This window comes from Hemiscyllium ocellatum, chromosome 2 (genome assembly GCF_020745735.1).
Source record: "Hemiscyllium ocellatum isolate sHemOce1 chromosome 2, sHemOce1.pat.X.cur, whole genome shotgun sequence".
Classification (NCBI taxonomy): domain Eukaryota; kingdom Metazoa; phylum Chordata; class Chondrichthyes; order Orectolobiformes; family Hemiscylliidae; genus Hemiscyllium; species Hemiscyllium ocellatum.
Window position 1 is genome coordinate 106,574,519 of NC_083402.1, and position 21,145 is coordinate 106,595,663.

General features: G+C 40.4%; 1 protein-coding gene across 2 annotated transcripts in view; it reads right to left on the bottom strand.

The window, feature by feature from the left end:
- LOC132824466 (lysine-specific demethylase 4C-like) overlaps positions 1 to 21,145 on the bottom strand; it is a 436,488-nt gene that overhangs the window by 29,571 nt on the left and 385,772 nt on the right. For both annotated transcript variants that reach the window (XM_060839018.1, XM_060839010.1), the window contains one exon: positions 8,059 to 8,178. In XM_060839018.1, coding sequence (XP_060695001.1) covers positions 8,059 to 8,178 — 120 coding nt within the window. The remainder of the gene's footprint in view (positions 1 to 8,058; positions 8,179 to 21,145) is intronic.

A 21,145-nucleotide genomic window follows, 5' to 3' on the forward strand; every position in this document is an offset into this window, starting at 1 on the left:
CTCATCAGAAAAGCCTTTCATCCCAAGGAATGAGTCAACTGAATTCTCTCTGGACTGCTTTTTAATACTATTATATCTCTTCTTTCAAACAGGGAGACCAAAACTGTACATGGTGTTTCAGGTGTGATTGCACCAATGTTCCATACAATGGAAGTGGAGTCTCTTCACTTTTAGTTTCCATTCTACTTGCAACAACAACATTCCATTTTCCTTTCTCATCACCTGCTGTACTTGCATACTGGCTTTATGTGATTCATTTATCAGATACTTCGATCTCTTTAGGTTAGTTGTGTGTTTCCTGAGGAACATTATGGAGTTGAGGACAGCATTTGCAAATTAGTGGACTTTAAGGAAATATTTCTTGTGTTCTTGAACCTTAAGCTGTGCTGTAAAGGCACTTACTTGATGGATCTGGAACTTACTGTCTCCTTTTAAACAGGAGGATTGTCCGAATCCTTGAAAGTGAACTGGTTACCCTCTCCTTCAAAATAGAAGTTGTTTTCTCTTTTACATTTTTTCAATGGATGTTGGAGATATTGCAAAACCATTTGTTGCCCATTCCTAATTACCCTTAAATTAAGTCAACCATTTTAGAGAGCAGGCCAAACTAAGTCAGAATATCTTCCCACTGAGCTGGGTTTTTAAAGACAAGTAATAATAGTTTCATGGTCACTATTATATAGGCTAGCTTTCGGTTACAAACTTATCAAATCATTGAACTTAAATTCCACCAATTGTCACAATGGGATTTGAACCTAAGTTCCAAGGGTATTAGCCTGGGCCTCTGGATTAATAGTACAACAACATTATCATTACAGTACCATCACCTCCTGGAGATGAGGTGGGTGGAGTTACTACTTCAGATTTTTAACATACTAAACTTTTCACTTTCACCATATCACCTGCTTTGGCAGTTACAATTACAGTCTTTGGCTCAAAGCTTTCGTCTTAACAGTAGATCCACAGATAGATAGCAAATTAATTTTCAACTTGATAAAGCATGACGAAGAAACATAGTGATTAGTCCCAGAAAGTGCATTCAACATTTGAGTTAAATCTGATAAAACTTAAAAACAAGTAACCTCACTATTCAGGAGTGCGACTTTGTGATATATACCTCAGGGACTGCAGCATTTCAAGAAGGCAGCTCACCACTATTTTCTCAAGGCAATTACAGATAGACAATAAATGCTGGCATAGACAGCTATACCTATATTCCATAAATGAAAATAAAAAGTATGTTAATTGATAAAACTTCCCTGCCTACCCCTTTGCAAAAAACAATTGCTTTATCATTAACTCAGTACATGGTATACAAATACTGCTTCGACATTTTCTGAATTTCCAAAAAAGATCTGAAAACTTTTCCAATATCAATATTTTGCTTTATGTTTGACCTTCCAATAAGAACCATTTAATTACTTAATTAATCTACGGCATTGTTTATTCAGTTGATTTCATCTCTTTAAGAATCTAAACTCAGAAAAAAACTCAAATTAAAATAGTACTTTATATGTTGCAATAATGAGGAAAAATGTTTTAGAAGGCTCTTCAAAAGAAGACATCTGGGGAGAACTGAGAAATAAAAATGGGGTGATCACTTCACTGAGATTATATTACAGGCCTCCCTTCAGTCAAATGTGATACAGTAGCAGACATACAGGCAAATCAGAGAGAGATGCAAGAGGATTAGGATTATAGTAGTAGGGGATTTTAACTTTGCTAACATTAACTGGGATTGCCAGAGTGTGAAAGTATTCGACAAGGCAGAATTTTTAGAGTGTACCCAGGAGAGCTTTTCACAGCAGCATGCCTTTCGCGTTATTAGAGGTGGGGCAGTGCTAGCATCTGCAAACATGGACTGGGTGCAACTACTTCCAGGTAAGTCTACATTTGGAAATTGGGAGTCTTTTAAAAATAGCACAGTGAGAGTTCAGGGCCAGTGAGTTCCTCTAAGAGAGAAGGGCAGGGACTGCAAGTCAAGGGAACCTTGGATGTCAAGGAATATTGAGAGCTTAACAAAGAAAAAGAAGGAAACACATGTTAAGTAATGAGCACTAAAAACAGGGGATGCCAATTGGAAGTATAGAGAGAGAGAGAAAGAGACAGAGACAGAGAGAGAGAGAGAGAGAGAGAAAAGAGAGGATGAGTGTGTGTGTGTGTGTGTGTGTGCGCGCGTGCGCACATCAGGGGTGGTGAATGCTTTAAAAAAGAAACTAGGAGGGCAAAGAGGGGCCATAACATATCTTTGGCAGAAGGTTAAGAAACCCCAAAGCATTTTAACAGCAAAATAATTACCAGGGAAAAGAGTGGGGGCCATTAGAGACCAAAGGGAAAATCTGTACATGGAGCCAAAGGTGAGGTCATAGAGTCATAGAGATGTATAGCACGGAAACAGACCCTTCGTTCCAACCCGTCCATGCTGACCAAATATCCTAACCCAATCTAGTCCCACCTGCCAGCACCTGGCCCATATTCCTCCAAAACCTTCCTATTCATATATCCATCCAAACGCCCCTTAAATGTTGCAATTGTACCAGCTTCCACCACATCCTCTGGCAGCTCATTCTATACACGTACTACCCTCTGCGTGAAAAAGTTGTCCCTTAGGTCTCTTTTATATCTTTCCCCTCTCACCCTAAACCTATGCCTTCTAGTTCTGGACTCCCCGATCCCAGGGAAAAGACGTTGTCTATTTATCCTATTCATGCCCCTCGTAATTTTAAAAACCTCTATAAGGTCACCCCTCAGCCTCCGACACTCCAGGGAAAACAGCCCCAGCCTATTCAGTCTCTCCATATAGTTCAGATCCTCCAACCCTGGCAACATCCTTGTAAATCTTTTCTGAACTCTTTCAAGTTTCACAACATCTTTCCGATAGGAAGGAGACCAGAATGCACGCAATATTCCAACAGTGGCGTGACCAATGTCCTGTACAGCCGCAGCATGACCTCCCAACTCCCATACTCAATACTCTGACCAATAAAGGAAAGCATACCAAACGCCTTTTTCACTATCCTACCTACCTGCGACTCCACTTTCAAAGAGCTATGAACCTGCATTCCAAGGTCTCTTTATTCAGCAACACTCCCTAGGACCTTACCATTAAGTGTATAAGTCCTGCTAAGATTTGCTTTTCCAAAATGCAGCACCTCGCATTTATCTGAATTAAACTCCATCTGCCACTTCTCAGCTCATTGGCCCATCTGGTCCAGATCCTGTTGTAATCTGAGGTAACCCTCTTTGCTGTTCACTACACCTCCAATTTTGGTGTCATCTGCAAACTTACTAACTGTACCTCTTATGCTCGCATCCAAATCATTTATGTAAATGACAAAAAGTAGAGGGCCAGCACCGATCCTTGTGGCATTCCACTGGTCACAGGCCTCCAGTCTGAAAAACAACCCTCCTCCACTACCCTCTGTCTTCTACCTTTGAGCCAGTTCTGTATCCAAATGGCTAGTTCTCCCTGTATTCAAGAGATCTAACCTTGTTAATCAGTCTCCCATGGGGAACCTTGTCGAATGCCTTACTGAAGTCCATATAGATCTCAAATACTGCTCTGTCCTCATCAATCTTCTTTGTTACTTCTTCAAAAAACTCAATCAAGTTTGTGAGACATGATTTCCCACGCACAAAGCCATGTTGACTATCCCAAATCAGTCCTAGCCTTTCCAAATACATGTACATCCTGTCCCTCAGGATTTCCTCCAATAACTTGCCCACCACCGAGGTCAGGCTCTGAAATGAATATTTCTCATCTGTATTCACAAAGTAGAAAGACATTATAGCTGGAGATTTCAGTTGAGATAATGAGGCTCTACAGCATGTTAAGATTATTAAAGAGGAAGTATTAGATATTCTTGTGGGCACAAAGAATTAGTTAATTTGGTGTTTGTTGATCGGTGTAGACATGGTGGGCCTGGGAGTTCTGTTTCTATGCTGCATGGCTCTACGATCTTCTATTATATATTTTGTCAAACGTTAAGAACAGTTATTATCGTTCCACAGCAAGATAAATAGCTGAAACCTGATGAAGTCTGTTGTAGATGCCCATTGTGAATGGAACAAAATGGCTGCCTGTGTTTTTTTTTAAACTGATGCAAAATGTTGGAAGAAAATTGTAGCTAATGCAGCATTTCATGTAGCTCAAATCATGGTCTTCACAGACAGACAACAAAATACCAAAGTGTTAGTGACAATGGGACTAGAATACAGACTGTAAGCCTCTGGTAAGACATGTCAGATGTAAACCGTCTGATTTGAAATTTCCAATTTTTATATGAAAATAGAAAAGGAAAGTTTGACTCACCTTGGATGAAGCCTTTTCAATAATAATAATTACATATTAGAATGGACATATATATTCATACAATAATAGTAGCTGAATGTATTAGACACTTGAAATTTTAATTTGATTTCTGCAGGCAGTCTTGGACATAGAGACTGGTTTCTTTGACGCTCTTGGAGAACTTTGATAAGGGTACCAGCAAGCAGCTGACAAATAACAAATGTGGTCCATAAGATGTATTGTAGGAGCACAAAGGACAGAATGTGGGGGTCTGGCAAATATCACAAAATGATGAGAGGACGCAGGTTGATCAAGAAGTTGTCTATCAATGACTGCATATTCACAGGATTGGATGTACAGGTCAGAAGGGGTGTGGCAAGCACTAATGTCAATGTTACATGTAACCATTGTAATGCAGTATGTATAAAGATGGTGCACTTTGTTGGGAAAGGTGAAGTGTCCTAGAGACCTCTCCCACGCTGTGTGGTAGGAGCTCCGGATAAAGGTTGATTTGTGCTCCTGAACAGAGGTCTCAGATTTCTCTTTAAAATCCCTCTCCAACATAGCCCTAAATTCAGTTTATGACAAACTGAGTCAGGAATAAATCAAGGAATTATTCAATGCAAATATGATTAAAAGGAGAATGTATTTTCAGTTGTAAAGGGCTTTAATCTGGCAAGGTATTGTACCATCATTACCCACCCAATATGTTGGGTGAGATGCTAAACGTTTATCAAGTTCTTCCCACAGAAAAACAATAATTCGAAAGGTTACCCTCACCTACCTTTCACTGTCACATTATAGGAGGGATACGAGCAGGGACTACTGCAAATTGATGCCATAATATATTCAAGCAGACAGATTTTTAAAAATTGAACAATTTAATCCTGAGCAAAATTAAAATTGCAAGCGAACAAGATATAGAGCCACAGAAAACACAATAAGTTGAAGACATGTCCAACATATTGGCAGAATAATATTACTGTTTGAAACATCTACTAAATCATAAAATGTTGAGAACATTGCAACAGTCTAACTCAAAAAGGAATGAAAAATTCTCTGTCAGGCTTCAATGAATGCCCCATTTTAAAAACATCAAACAGCAGCTGTTGTGCCTGTTGGCAACATTATGGATTGGCATGAACAAAATATCATATGACTATCAGGAAAAACTACTGCTAAACCTACTAATGAAAGCCAGCTTACATTTACAAAAACATTACTGGATGCCAGTTCAAAAAGCCAGAATCAAAATCTCCCCAGGGAGAGGAGAAATCTAAACTAAAACTCGCTAACATCTCGCATACCAAGAGGGCACTGTTGGTATGATCAGCAAGTTTGCAGATGACATGAAAATTGGTGGAGTAGCAGAAAGCATAAGGGACTGACAAAGAATACAGGAGAATATAGATAGATTGGAGAGTTGGGTGGAGAAGTGGCAGATGGTGTTCAATCCAGGAAAATGTGAGGTGATGCATTTTGGGAAGTCTAATTCTAGAGTAAATTATACAGTGAACGGAAGAGCCTTGGGAAAAGTTGATGGGCAGAGAGATCTGGGAGTGCAGGTCCATTGTACCCTGAAAGTTACTGCACAGGTGGATAGAGTGGGCAAGAAGGCATACAGTATGCTTGCCTTCATTGAACAGAGTATTGAGTATAAGAGCTGGCAGTTATGTTAAAATTGTACACGACATTGGTTTGGCTGCATTTAGAATACTGTGTACAGTTCTTGTCGGCACATTTCCAAAAGGATGTGGACGCTTTGGAGAGGGTGCAGAGAAGGTTTACGAGGATGTTGCCTGATATGAAAGATGCTAGCTATGAAGAGAGGTTGAGTAGGTTAAGTTTATTTTCATTAGAAAAAAGGAGAATGAGAGGGGACCTGATTGAGGTCTACAAAATCATGAAGTGTATAGACAGAGTAGCTAGAGATAAGCTTTTTTCCCCAGAGTGAAGGATTCAATAATGAGAGGTCATGCTTTCAGGTGAGAGGTGAAAATTTAAGGGGGACACACGCGGCAAGTACCTTACATAGAGTGTGGTGGGTGTCTGGAACGCATTGCCAGCAAAGGTAGTAGAGGCAGGCACGGCAGATTCATTTAAGATGCATCTGGACAGATGCATGAGTAGGTGGAGAGCAGAGAGATGTAGATGCTTAGGAATTGGGCACTAGGTTTAGACAGTGGATTTGGATCAGCTCAGGCTTGGAGGACCGAAGGGCCTGTTCCTGGGCTGTAAGTTTTATTTGTTCTTTGTTTTTATCTAAACTTTTCATGAAATATCATTGAGTCAGTTACCATGGCAAAAGAGTACCCAATGCTAATTTGTGTTCTGGCCTAAATCCCTACCCTGCATTATGTTTCCTTGAAGCAATATCCATCAAGAGTAATGGCAGTGGCACTTCCAGATTCAATATCCAGTCGAGGTTGGTGCCTTGTTGTAGAAACTTAATTACTACTTGGATTTGCCAGAAAGATGAGAAATGACAGACCTGAAAATATTTTCTGTCCAAAACTCCAAAAAGAGAACGAATTGTTGAAATTTTTGAGAAGATTTGTAGCTCAGGTTGATGGCAAGTCTGTAAGTTAGCTCGCTGTGCTTTAAGGTTTGTTTTCAGACCTTTCATCACCATACGAGATAACATCATCAGTGAGAGTCTCTGGTGAAGCTCCGTTGTTATGTCCCACCTCTCTATTGAGAGGTGTTGGTTTCTTAAGGTGGGTGATGTCATTTATTTTTTTTAGACTTACAGTGTGGAAACAGGCCCTTCGGCCCAACAAGTCCACACCGACCCGCCGAAGCGCAACCCACCCATACCCTTACATTTACCCCTTACCTAACACTACGGGCAATTTAGCTTGGCCAATTCACCTGACCCGCACATCTTTGTGATTGTGGGAGGAAACCGGAGCACCCGGAGGAAACCCACGCAGACACGGGGAGAACATGCAAACTCCACACAGTCAGTCGCCTGAGTCGGGAATTGAACCCGGGTCTACAGGCGCTGTGAGGCAGCAGTGCTAACCACTGTGCCACCGTGCCGCCCTCATTTCTTCTAAATGAGAATTTCTTCTAAGCTATGCTTTGAACTGATAATCTAGGTTGACCTTTCAGTCTAGTCTGTCTTGTTGGTAGCCTTTTCCAGCAGGGTGGTGAACTGTTAGACCATGCATCCACTCATTTCGACAAAAACTTTTCTAAAGGGGAGTCGGGCCAGAACATATTTACTTTGCAATAAAGTTCTATCAGAAACCGTATAAATAGACATTACGCTCATTGTTGTCTGCAAGACTATGTTCTGTGCAAACTGAATGCGACATTTGTGCACAAAATAACACATACCATGTTATCAACTGGCTTCAAAGTACTTTTTGATTTTACATTTTGTTCCAACCACGAGAAAAAAATTCTATAGCCATCAGCACCTCACCATCCACTTCCATATTTTCCCAAAGACAGTTTGCTCACTGTGCACCATCAGTGGATTTTACAAATCAGAAATTAACCAGCTTAAAATGAAAAAAAATCATACTCATGGTACTATCCAAGATGTCTTTATTGTATTTGCAATGATTCATTTTTAAGAGGGCAAAGCAAATCATCCTACAACGGTGATGCACAGATTCAGTTTGCTGGCTTTGTCTTAGATAGAATAAAGGAGCAAGAAGAGGAAGAGATTGTACTGCTACTGAATTCATACACGTGTTCATTAAAATGCCAACAGCTTAAATATTATTCTAACACAAACTGTATCAAATATATCTTACCTGGTACATGTAAATAATGTTTGATGCCACAAATTTGGCTCCATAAAGCAGTCCATCAGTCCATCTCACCTGGACAATTTCTCCTTCAGCTGGAGGACCAAGCTCTAAGCAATTTTTGCTCTACAAAAAGAAAACATTTGCTTTGAAAAATATATACTTTTGTGAGCTGTTCTATTGTTAAAATATGTCAATCTGAACACTATTCAATAATACTGAAGTACATGTGTGGAAATGTGAACGAGAGAGGCTTTACTTTCTTAATTTTTAAACTAGTGGTTGCACATGCACAGACTTTGTTATCCTTTGACAGAAGCTGAACTTCTACTTATGTAAAAGTTAATTTAATTCCTTTGAAGAAAATCGTGATTCTGGTGTTTTGTGAACTCCTGTGCCACCAGCTTTGTTGCATCACAGCCTCACTCTCAACAAAGCCCTGACATTATGTCCAGGCATTAGCAGGAATACCCTGAAAAAACTGAATGTTGAAACATACCAATAGTATAATTGCAGAATAACACGCAGAATAAAGAAAATGAATGAGAAACTGCTCTTTTTTTTGATAGAATTTGCATTAGTACCCAGATTGTATTTCAGTGGGTTTGCACAAAGGTTTTGCAACTCATCTAAATCAACTGCATAATATTTTTAAAAAACCTTAATCAAAAGGCCCATGGTTGACTCCTCTATTGCATTTCATGGCATAACATTGGCATTATTTCAAGTCATCTTGGTTTCAAGGGACTGCCTAAGAAGAAGGCAGCATCAGCACCAGTAATCCTACAATCTGCTGCCAGTTAAAAGAGTTGACTTACACTGTTACCACACTGAAATGTGTAGCAGGAAGGTGAACTATGCAACTTGGCAGCCATGTAACGACACATCACGGATAAGAATATTATGATGCCTCTGTTGATTGAAACTACCTTTAAGACTGAACTCTAAATTGTGTCAGTCCTCCACAGCATTACTCAAAAAAAAAGTTATATCAGATTTTAATTGTCTCGAAACCCTAAACATTACATTAGGTCGGGTTTTACATATGGGGGAAATATAATGAAAGAAAATGCAATCCTGGGTAAAAGATATAATTTCATAATAATAAATGAGGCTTGGAAGAACACAGGTCATAATGTTGTGTGTTAAGTGATCCTATAACAAAATGAAAGAAATGATCAACAAAATCATCAGCACGTGCTCGCCTTGTTGGAACAGAAATGGGAAAGCTGCTGAAAACAAATTCTGTAGGCATTCAGAAATTATTCCTTTAAAGGGGACAATGAGGATAATGAGTCTTAATTGCTATCATGAAAAAGCTTACATGTCAGCTTCACAGTGAATTTGTTATGGTGCAAAATAAACAGGATGAAAAGACAATCAACTATCATGTGTCACTATTATTTTCTTTGCACCGATGCAGGAATATCCTACCTGTTCAGGACTGTATAACAGCAGTCCAAACCAAATCAGTCTCCCTATCGCTGAAGTTGCAACACAGTAAAATTAAACATTCAAAATCATTTAATTGCTCCTAACCAGACTTTACAAATAACAGATATCAGGCACCAAATTTATACTTAAACAATAAAACCTTAGCAAATTCTAATTAATAATGTATCTTTAGCGGAACATGAATAAACAAGACAATCTACTTATTTTCTCTGATCCAAACCCACTCTTCTTTAAACACCACCTCCACTCATCTAGATGGATAGACAGATGGAAATAGGTAAGGGATAAATTAAAAGAAAAATGAAGAATTGCAAGTTGCCAATTCAATGGTTTCACAAATGGTACAATGCCTTTCGAAGTCCTTGAATTTGAGGCACATAGGATTGTACCTTGCTTGAATTATAAAATCACTGATCCATGCAAACAATGCCCCCAAACTGCTGGAGATTTTTACTTATGTCTTATAGATTGGGGTTCTTTCCTCAAAACTTTCAAAAATCCTTTAACTGTATATAAAGAAGGGTTAAAATCCAAATAATTTTCAGTCTAAAAGCTTCCATGCACAGACCCTTTTACCCAAAACCTAAATTAAACTACGGTTTCTCTTTTTTATCAACAATCTCTGTGATTGGCTGGCTAGCACTGCTCTGTCCTTGACTGGTCCATTCAGCATCCAATGGAGTGCCAGTCCCTGGGCAACACATCTCGTGCCAAAAGGTCTGTAGTGTTCTGAGAGCAGCAATCAACTCTCAATTTTTTTCTCTGAGCCAGGTCCTGTAAACAAGCATTAGTTTGCTTGTTCTCTCTTCCTTTCCAAAACAAACATGCTGCTTGGAGGTTAAAGTTCAACCTCAATTCAATTCTAAACCAAAAATAAGAAAATTAAAATACTGAAGGTCTCAACAAACATTGCTTCTTTCTACCCAATTATGCAGCTATTTGATATACTTCCAACAAACACTACCTGGTCTAAAAGGCCTATTTCAGTGCTGTCCTTTCTAGCTAATTCCTGTGAGATGGTCTGTTGCTTTTCACACAGCTGCTAAAATCTTTGTGACTTCTGAGAACTCCGCCTGCTGCAGTCATCTCCAAATTGGAGTGGATAGGAAACACAAGTCAGCTAGAGTGGGGAAAGGTCAATCACATCGCCTGTCTTCAGACAGATCTAAATTTATTTGAATGTACATGTTGCCGATAAATGTTGACAATTAAATCATACATAGGCATTGCATGTTTCTGTACCATATGATCTATAGGCTTTCCAAATAGGCTATAATAAGGTAAATAGTTACCTTATTAAAACAGTAACTATTTCTAGCATCTTTGCCCATCAATATGTAGACAGAATGTGTGATCAGATACTAATTTATCCGATTTCCTATCATAAGTAGATACTCGTACCAGCTTCAACGGCCTGTGCTGAAATGAGGAAATTCTTTAATTAAAGCACAGAATTTGTCAGAATAAATTCAACGAAAGTTAGTCAATGCTAAATAATAAATCATGCCGGATCCAAGAAGTAAAAGCAATTCTTAGAATATTTGACCAATTGGTCCCTCTTGACACTTCATGGGAAAATTAGCCAGTGAATCCAAGGTGTTTGGAGACATTACAAGAAGAATACAAACAATGTTGTTACTCAGACAGTAAGCAAAAATTCATGTATGAGTGTTCAGCATTGATGGAATCAAAAAAATCATTTACATTTATGCAAATTCTTAATACTACGGATGCTGGAAATCGAATAAAGACAGAAAATGCTGGAAATACTCAGCGTGTCAGGTCTCCTTTCATTTGTTCCTACTTATGTGCATGCTAACAGTTTTCTGTGGAGGCCATTCAGGTCAGGATAGCTGGTGAAGGATCCTAGAGTTCACTAGAACACTGCTGAAAGAAAATTTATTTTCTTTGCAACACACTGAAATTAGTTTACTATAAAGGCAAAGATTTACTCTGCATAAATTAACATTTAGAAGAAATATATCAAGATGCTTGAAATGTTTTGTTTTAATTTACGGAGGCTGAATTTACTGTAGCTGATAGGCTTGGATGTTGTCTACAAAGTTTTGCATAGCAAGTTGTTAGTACAAGATGGAAATAATCTATGTGAACAGAGTGGAATATTGTGTGGGCCTTCATCAATTGGATGAAAACACCATTAATGACAGCACAGAATCTCAGCCAGGAAGCATTGTCAGAAGAGAATTAAAGGCAACATCAACTCAGTTTTAAATAGCAAATTAGACAGAGTTAAGGACGGGCAGAATGGACACAGAATAAAGTTCAAAACATAAAAGAGTAATAAAAACTAAAAGCCTCCCAACAACTATTAAACATTGAAGAAATTAACATTCACACTTCTAAAAGTTAACTATCTATCACAGAGAACTTAACCATGTCCTTTAAAAGGATAGACAGACTGACATAGAAAAGACCTAACTTCCTGTTCCAAGTATAACTTGCACCTACCATTTACGCACAGGAACTGCATGTCATTTAAAGCATTTGAATAATGAGCAGTTTTGGAGGATCTATTAAGTATCAACTCCTGGATCAGTGGGTTTAAGCATGCATCAACATTCACCAGACGTTCTGTAATTTGCACTTAGGTATCATTAGCATCACCTTTACTTTGACAGTAAATTATGACCAATCCATGTAATGAAGTAAATCATATCAAAATGCATTGTGTCAACTGCATATCATCTTGGCAAACATAACATTTAGGTCCTCTCCCATCACAATGCATTAACCAAACAGCTTACTTGAAAATATTGTTTGTGACTAGTCAACTCATTTAAACATTGTGTATATTACCCAAGGTTCATAGTAATTTTTAAAAAAATACTGAAAGTAGAAAATGTAATTTCCTCAGTAAATATATGTATATTCAATTATATATACAGAATAATTCATTTTCAATAATCAGTTTCAGCGCTTCAGCAATTGCTTCAATATGATTTAGTTCATGACACTATAAGCCAGAATCTGTTAAGGTAGAAGGTCAGTTAGTGATGCCCACCGTTATGTACATGCTGGAAGGAATAATGCTTGTTTAAACATGAAAATCCAGGAGGTGCTGCTGAATAACTTCCCAAAAATGGCTTACCATTTAAATGAAATCTGAAGTTTGATTCTTAGAACTGAATGGTTGGGATTATAATAATAGTCTGTCAATCAGTGGTTATCTAGTAACTTGACAGCAATGGTACTTGACAGTAAGAGAATATAATTATGTTCTGCTAAATATATTCCATTGAGTTTTGATTGCACGTTTGTAAGCTGTGTTCAAACCCAGTTGAAGGTATCAAGAGTGGTTTGCGCTAAGCAGCACTCTACGTAACTGTCAACATGAATACATTGATTGCACTGATTGCATCGCTCAGAATTAAGTGTGAAAGGTACTAGCTTCATTTTGCTAACACAAATAACAACACCACCTGCAAGTTCCCCTCTAAGCCACTCACCATACAGACTTGGAAATATATTGCCGTTCCATCACTGTCCTGGAACTCCCCCCACTAATGAAGGCCTGATGAAGGACTTTTGCCCAAAATGTCAACTCTACTGCTTGGATGCTGCCTGGCAGACTGTGCTTTGCCAGCACCACACTCTTCGACTCTGATCTCCAGCACCTGCAGTCCTCACTTTCTAGGAACTAGGGCACCACACAAATGGGGATACTCCCACCGTTAGCTGAACCTGCACTACCACAGGGGCGGCATTGGATGGGCTGCTGCCCAACTGAGGCCCAAAAGAGAAGAACTTATGCCTAATCAAGAACCTTATATCACAGTCACTTAGATTTAAAAGGTCTATGCTCAATATGTAATCGTTAACCTCAGAGGTTGCCGTTCAGGAAAGGAAATGGGGTGCTTCTTGCTGACACTCCTGCATCAATCCAAGGACACCTTCCACCACCATCTCCTCTCAAACCTGTTCCAAGCGAGATCCTAGACTTAAGCTGGGTTTGGGGACATTCATGATTCCTCTTCCTCTGCAATTCTGGCAGTGACCACTGAACCTGCTATGGTGCAGATATGCCTCAGATGAATTAAAGGATGGCACAATGGTTAACATTGCTACCTCGCAGGAGCTGGGGTTCAAATCCAGCCATGGATGACTACGTGGAGTTTGCATGTTCTCCCTGTGTCTGTGTGGGCTTCTGCTGGGTGCTCTGACTTCCTCCCACAGTCCAAAGACGTGAACTGACCATACTAAGTTGTCCCATAGTGTCCAGGGATGTGCAGACTAGGTCCATTAGCCATGGTAAATGCAGATTTATGAGGATATGGTGAGAGGGTAGGTCTTAGTTGGGATACTCTTCAGCAGATTGGTGCAGACTCAAGGGCCAAATAGCTTCTTTCTGCACGTAGGGATTCCATGATTCTATGAGCATTGCCCAAACAATTATGGCTGGCTGAACCAGCCAGGTGGAGTAAAGCTCAGCCCTGAAATTTGCATTGGGGTATGGGGAGCCTGCCCTCGGCATACAATCCAGATCAAAATTACTGACTATGGTTTGAAAAATGTGGTGAATAATTAGAACAGTACAAGCAGAGAATGGGAATCATCAAGAAAAACAGACACCATTTAGCATTCTCGTATCTTAGGTAAGTAAGCCAAATGTGATCATATTCTTCATCCATTTAAACAGCATGTCAAAAAGATTTGCAATATTAAACCCAATTTTACCTCATCCAAACAAATTGAGACAGCATAGTTTCCCTTCCTTTGTAATACCCCTAATAAATATAAAAGCAAGAATGTACTTCTGAAGCTCTATAAAGTTCTGGTCAGACCACATTTGGAGTACTGTGTGCAGTTTTGGGCTCCATATCTCAAGAAGGATGTACTGGCCCTGGAGCGTGTTCAGAGGAGGATCGTGAGAATGGTCCCAGGAATGAAAAGTTTAACATATGAGGAATGTTTGAGGACTCTGGGTCTGTACGCGATGGAATTTAGAAGGGGAGGGGGGCGGGGGGGGAGTCTAATTGAAACATACAGAATACTGAATGGCTTGGTCAGATAAGATGTTTCCATTGGTAGGAGAGACTAGGACCCAAGGGGACAGCCTCAGAATAGAGGGAAGACCTTTTATGGCGGAGATAAGGAGAAATGTCTTCAGTCCGAGGGTGGTGAATCTATGGAATACTTTGCCACAGAAAGCTGTGGAGGCCAGGCGATTGAGTATATTTAAGGCGAGATAGGTATGTTCGTGAGTATTAAGGGGATAAAGGACTATGGTGAGAAAGCAGGAGAATGGGACTGAGAAACTTAACAGCCATGATTGAATTGTGGAGCAGACTCGATGGGCTGAGTGGTCTAATTTCTGCTGTTATGTCTTATGTCGATTCTCTTCTCCACACACGCTCATGCAGCACAGCAATCGTCAGCTACCTCAGCAGTTGGCAAATGATAACAAACTACAAAACATGCTAATTTCATAGCCTCAAAATGTTTCAACTCCAAATCTGTTTTTTTGTTGTTCTGTTATCAGCAAAAGATCTGGGTAATTTCGATTACTTCAAGCAAAATGTTTGCACCTTTCAATAAACAGTTCAGCTATTAACCTATTTTGAGAGGTACACTCAATACATTGGACAGGACAAACAGTCAGAAATGTTCTCATTGAATGTAATTAGCAAGTTAACTTCCACCCTTAAACAGATTCTTCCACAAATTCCATCTCCAAAAGAGACAGCTTGCACTAAATAGGAGAAGATTAGTAAAGCAGTCTCAGATTTTTAAAATTTGTTCTCGCATTAAGGATGACCTACAGATGTTGGTTTGTTAAAAAGTGAGGAGCTTCAGATTCCAGCAGAATCATCTGAGGGGGCCGGTCCAATGGAGCGGTCAGTAGCGGATAGAATTCAATCCAGAAAATTTGAGGTGATGTGCTTGGGCAGCACACTCAAAGCAAGGGAATACATAATGAATGACAGGACCCTAAGAAGCACTGGGGATCTGAATGTCAGTCTGTGCAATTCCATTGGTCCTTTAAAGCAGAAGTACAGGTTGATAAGTGGTTAAGAAAGCATTTGGGACTCTTGCCTTTATTAGCTGAGGTATAGAATCTAAGAGCAGGGAGGTTATGCTCGCATAGTAAAAAAATGTTGGTTTGGCCACAGCTACAATATTGTGTGCAATTCTGGAATCCACATTATAGCAGGGATGTGATTGCACTGAACAGGATGTGAAGGAGATTTAGCAGGGTATTGTCTGATCTAGAGAGTTTTAGTTATGAAGGCAGATTGAATGGTCTGGGGCTGTTTTTGTTGGAGCAGTGGAGACTTAGAGGGGATATGATTGAGATAAATAAAATATGAAGGATACAGATAAGGTAGATAGAAGAAATATTTCCCTTTGATGGAAGGATCAGTGACCAGGGGCATTGATTTCAGGTAAGCTGCAAGAGACTTACAGGGGATGTGAGTAATTTTTTTTCACCCAAAGGATGGTGGGAATCTGGAACGTAATGCCTGTCACAATGGCAGAGGCAGAGGCACAGGCAGAAAAGCTCATAACATTTAAGAAGTAACTTGGTGTGCGCTTGTGATGATAAATCAAAACTTGTGGTGCTAGAAAAAGCACAGCAGGTCAGGCAGCATCTGAGGAGCAGCACAGTTGTGTTCCGGACATAAGCCCTTCATCAGAAATGTGGAGGGGGAAGGGTACTGAGAGATGAATAGGGGGGTGGTGTTGGGGTTGTGGGGGGAAAGTAAGTAGAATGTCAAGAGGTGGATGCAGGTGGGAGGTGATTGTGATAGGTAAGTGAGGACGGTAAAGCGGGTAGGTAGAAAGGAAGTTGGACGGTTAGGTCAGGTCAAGAGGGCAGTGCTGAGTTGGAGGGGTGGGAGATATGGAAACTGGTGAAGTCAATGTTGATGCCGTGTGGTTGTAGGGTCCGGAGGTGGCAGATGAGGCATTCTTCCTTGGTGGGGGGCTTTGATTGGGCAGGGGAGGGGAGCCAGAATTTGCATGTCCCTAGGGGAGTGCGAAAGGGGGTTGAAGTGGATGGTCACAGGGTCACCTGCATCCACCTATCATCATCCCACCTACCCTCTCTCAGCCCCAATCCCACCCTATTTATCTCTCAGCCTCCATCCCCCTCCACATTCCTGATGAAGGGCTTATGCCTGAAACGTCAACTTTCCTGCTCCTTGGATATTGTCTGACCTGCTGTGTTTTTTCTAGTGCCACACTTATTAACTCCTACTCTCCAGCATCTGCAGTCCTCACTTTCTCCGAGTTTGTAATGGTAAGACATACAAGGTGTTGGGCTAAGTGCTGGAAAATAATGGATCTACAGCATGGCCAGCATCCAGATTCAAGAACACCTCACTGTAATTTCTGCAAGGGCTAGTTGAGGTCAGCGGAGGAACATGCTACCACTAATTGGAGAAAGAAGCTCTCACCCAGACCAGCTGTTTGGATGTAGCTGAGAAAGTGACCAGCAAACTTGTTGAGCTCAGATCATGGAGGCAATTAAAAAGTGGCTTAAAAATCTACTTGGGTCAGAACAAATGAATGCATTAAACTCCCCTTTCCCAATTTGTCCAGCAAAGTACTTCCTTGTTCATCTCAATATTCATACCCGCACAACTTTTAATTCATTTTCACTTTCTATGCACTTCTTCATAATCTCATCTGTTGATCTACCATTGCCATTCACCTCAATCCTTACACAATACGGATATATGTCTTATAATCATCCTGACTGAATGCGTAGCCTCAAATTTACTGTGTCCATCAAGGCAATACATAACCTAAGCTCACTTAGAAGTCCATTTTTTGGCCCACTGTAGATGACAGCATATATCTCAGTAGTCCTTCATAAGTAGCTCAGCTCACAGATGCAGAGAATATCCAGGGAGACAACTACAAAAATCACCCATTTCAGATCACTGTGAGAGCATCAAATTTTTTTTGTCGAGAGTAAATGGGAGAGCAGGAATAAGAGAATGTTCCTGTTTAACATGCCAACAAGCAAGGGAAAATTTCATGAAGATAATGCTCCAATTTATTCATTTTTCATTTGAGTAACAATGAATCCATTTATACGTGAAGGTTGACTGAACCAAAAAGAATACCATCTAACTTAATCATGGAATTTATGCAGGTATACCATATTAAGAAGCTGAATCATATTAATGATATATGCAAATTTAAATCAATTTGCTTAGTTAAATAATAGACAATGGCCTATAAACTCTAAAATCACAAATTTTAATTTCACAGAGTTCTGGAGTTATAGTTAATGTGCCAAAAGATGCATTAATAAAATAATGTAACTAAATTGCAAATGTGAATTAGATTGGTAGCAGATTTTTATCTACAAGCCTAAAAGCAAAAGTCAAATATTTGAAATTTACGGGTTATCCGTTATATTCAAACAGAAGGCCTATTTTACAAAGTACATTTATTAAATCTGCCATTCATGTGCACATCAGAAGATTACAGATTTTTTTCTCTTTACTGTACCTCCATCCCTGCCCAGAATATAAGTACTGGAAGCACTGGAATAAGCAGCAAAAATTAAGCTTGATGAGTCTACTGTATCTTTTTAGAACAGATACTGAAGATGCAACACTTTTATATTGTGTCTGATTACAATACGTTTTCATTATCCACAGGGAACAGGGGTACAAACTTCCCACGCAGAACAAAAACATGGATACCGTTCCAATGTAACTGTCCGAAATACAGCAAAGGACTAGGCAATCAAACTGATGAATCAATACGAAAAGTAAAAGATGGAGTGTGGAGCCAACCTTATGACTGCAGGTAGTTGTACAATGGGATGGTTGCGTTCTTGTGCAATCCTGTGTTACAGAACAATCACTCTTTAGAACAGTGCTTAAAGTGTTGGCGATGTAATTGTGTCACGGCCAACACACATTTTAAAAGTTTGTATTTTAGGAAGGTCCTAGGGAGTGTTGCTGAACAAAGAGACCTTGGAGTGCAGGTTCATAGCTACTTGAAAGTGGAGTCGCAGGTAGATAGGATAGTGAAGAAGGCAGTTGGTATGCTTTCCTTTATCGGTCAGAGAATTGAGTACAGGAATTGGGAGGTCATGTTCGGCTGTACAGGACATTGGTTAGGCCACTATTGGAGTATTGTGTGCAATTCTGGTCTCCTTCCTATCAGAAAAATGTTGTGAAACTTGAAAGGGTTCAGAAAAGATGTACAAGGATGTTACCAGGGTTGGAGGATTTGAGCTATAGGGAGGTACTGAACAGACTGGGGCTGTTTTCCCTGGAGTGTCGAAGACTGAGGGATGACCTTATAGAGGTTTACAAAATCATGAGGGGCATGGATAGGATAAGTAGACAAAATCTTTTCCCTGGGATGGGGGAGTCCAGAACTAGAGGGCATAGGTTTAGGGTGAGAAAGGAAAGATACAAAAAAGACCTAAGGAGCAACTTTTGCACACAGAGGGTGGCCCGTGTATGGAATGAGCTGCCAGAGGATGTGGTGGAGGCTGGTACAATTGCAACATTTAAAACGCATTTGGATGGGCATTTGAATAGGTAAAAACAACAACTGCAGATACTGGAAACCAGAGTGTAGATTAGAGTGATGTTGTAAAAGCACGACTTGACACCAACATTTTTTACAAACCCACCGACTCCCACAGCTACCTGGATTATACCTCTTCCCACTCTACCTCCTGCAAAAATGCCATCCCATATTCCCAATTCCTCCGCCACCGCCATATCTGCTCCCAGGAGGACCAGTTACACCACAGTACACACCAGATGGCCTCCATCTTTAGAGATCGCAATTTCCCTTCCCACATGGTTAAAGATGCCCTTCAACGCATCTCGGAGGAAGTGACGACTGCAGATGCTGGAGTACCAGAGTTGAAAAATGTGGTGTTGGAAAAACACAGCAGGCCAGGCAGCATCCGAGGAGCAGGAGAATCGACGTTTCGGGCATAAGCCCACTCGTCCACATCCCGCATCTCCGCCCTCAGACCCCATCCCTTCAACCATAACAAGGACAGAACACCCCTGGTGCTCACCTTCCACCCTACCAACCTTCGCATAAATCAAATCATCTGCCGACATTTCCGCCACCTCCAAACGGACCCCACCACCAGAGATATATTTCCCTCCCCACCCCTTTCCGCCTTCCGCAAAGACCGTTTCCTCTGTGACTACCTGGTCAGGTCTATGCCCCCCTACAACCCACCCTCCAATCCTGGTACCTTTCCCTGCCACCGCAGGAATTGCAAAACCTGCGTCCACTCCCCCTCCCTCATCTCCATCCAAAGCCCTGAAGGAGCCTTCCACATCCATCAAAGTTTTACCTGCACATCCACCAATATCATTTACTGTACCTGTTGCTCCCAATGCGGTCTCCTCTACATTGGGGAGACTGGACGCCTCCTAGCAGAGTACTTTAAGGAACATCTCTGGGACACCCACACCAATCAACCACACCATCCTGTGGCCCAACATTTCAACTCCCCCTCCCACTCTGCTGAGGACATGAACATCCTGGGCCTCCTTCACCGCTGCTCCCTCACCACCAGATGCCTGGAGAAAGAACGCCTCATCTTCCACCTCGGAACACTTCAACCCCAGGGCATCAATGTGGACTTCAACAGTTTCCTCATTTCCCCTTCCCCCACCTCACCCCAATTCCAAACTTCCAGCTCAGCACTGTCCCCATGACTTGTCCTACCTGCCTATCTTCTTTTTCACCTATCCACTCCACCCTCCCACCCCAACCTATCACCTTCATCCCCTCCCCCACTCACCTGTTGTACTCTATGCTACTTTCTCCCCACCTCCACCCTCCTCTCACTTATCTTTCCACCCTTCAGGCTCTCTGACTGTATTCCTGTTGAAGGGCTTTTGCCCGAAACGTCGAATTTACTGCTCCTGGGTATATGAATAGGAAGGGTTTGGAGGGATATGGGCCGGGTGCTGGCAGGTAGGACTAGATTGGGTTGGGATATCTGGTTGACATGGATGGGTTGGACTGAAGGTCTGTTTCTGTGCTGCATATCCCTATGACTCTATAACATCCCCCAATTTGTCAATCGCGTTATCGTGAATTTTAACAAAATGCGTGTTATAGCAGAACAATCTAATGGAGCAATGGGTAGGAAATGAGCAGGTAACAAGAAGTGAGTGTGTTACTCTTATACTGGAACAGGAAACACGAGGCATTATTTTAACTTATTTTCTTTTAGCTGAAACACTGTAACATTGAAACAACTATGAATGTCATGTTGCTATTAGTAACTTGATTACAGTAACATTAACACAAAGCAAATAAGCACAATTGTTTTTCAACACTAATTTCATTAATCTTCTTTTCATTCTTTTTTCCAGTCTAATTATTTTCACTTTAAATTTACTATATTTCTAATTTACTTTATACTGTCTTTTATAAACAAAAAGGTTTGAAGTACTTAACAGCTTGCTGCTGCATTCTAGTCAACACCTTTATTTCACAAATGGAAGTAACATTGGAATATACTTTATAAGCCAAAATATATTTCCAAAGGATAGTCTTTCAGCAAGCTGAAATGAAAAATTTGAGGATTAAACTATTTGACAGTGCCAAACTTCTTAACATCACTTTAAAAACTTTGTTTCAAAAACAAAATGTCCTGGAGAAA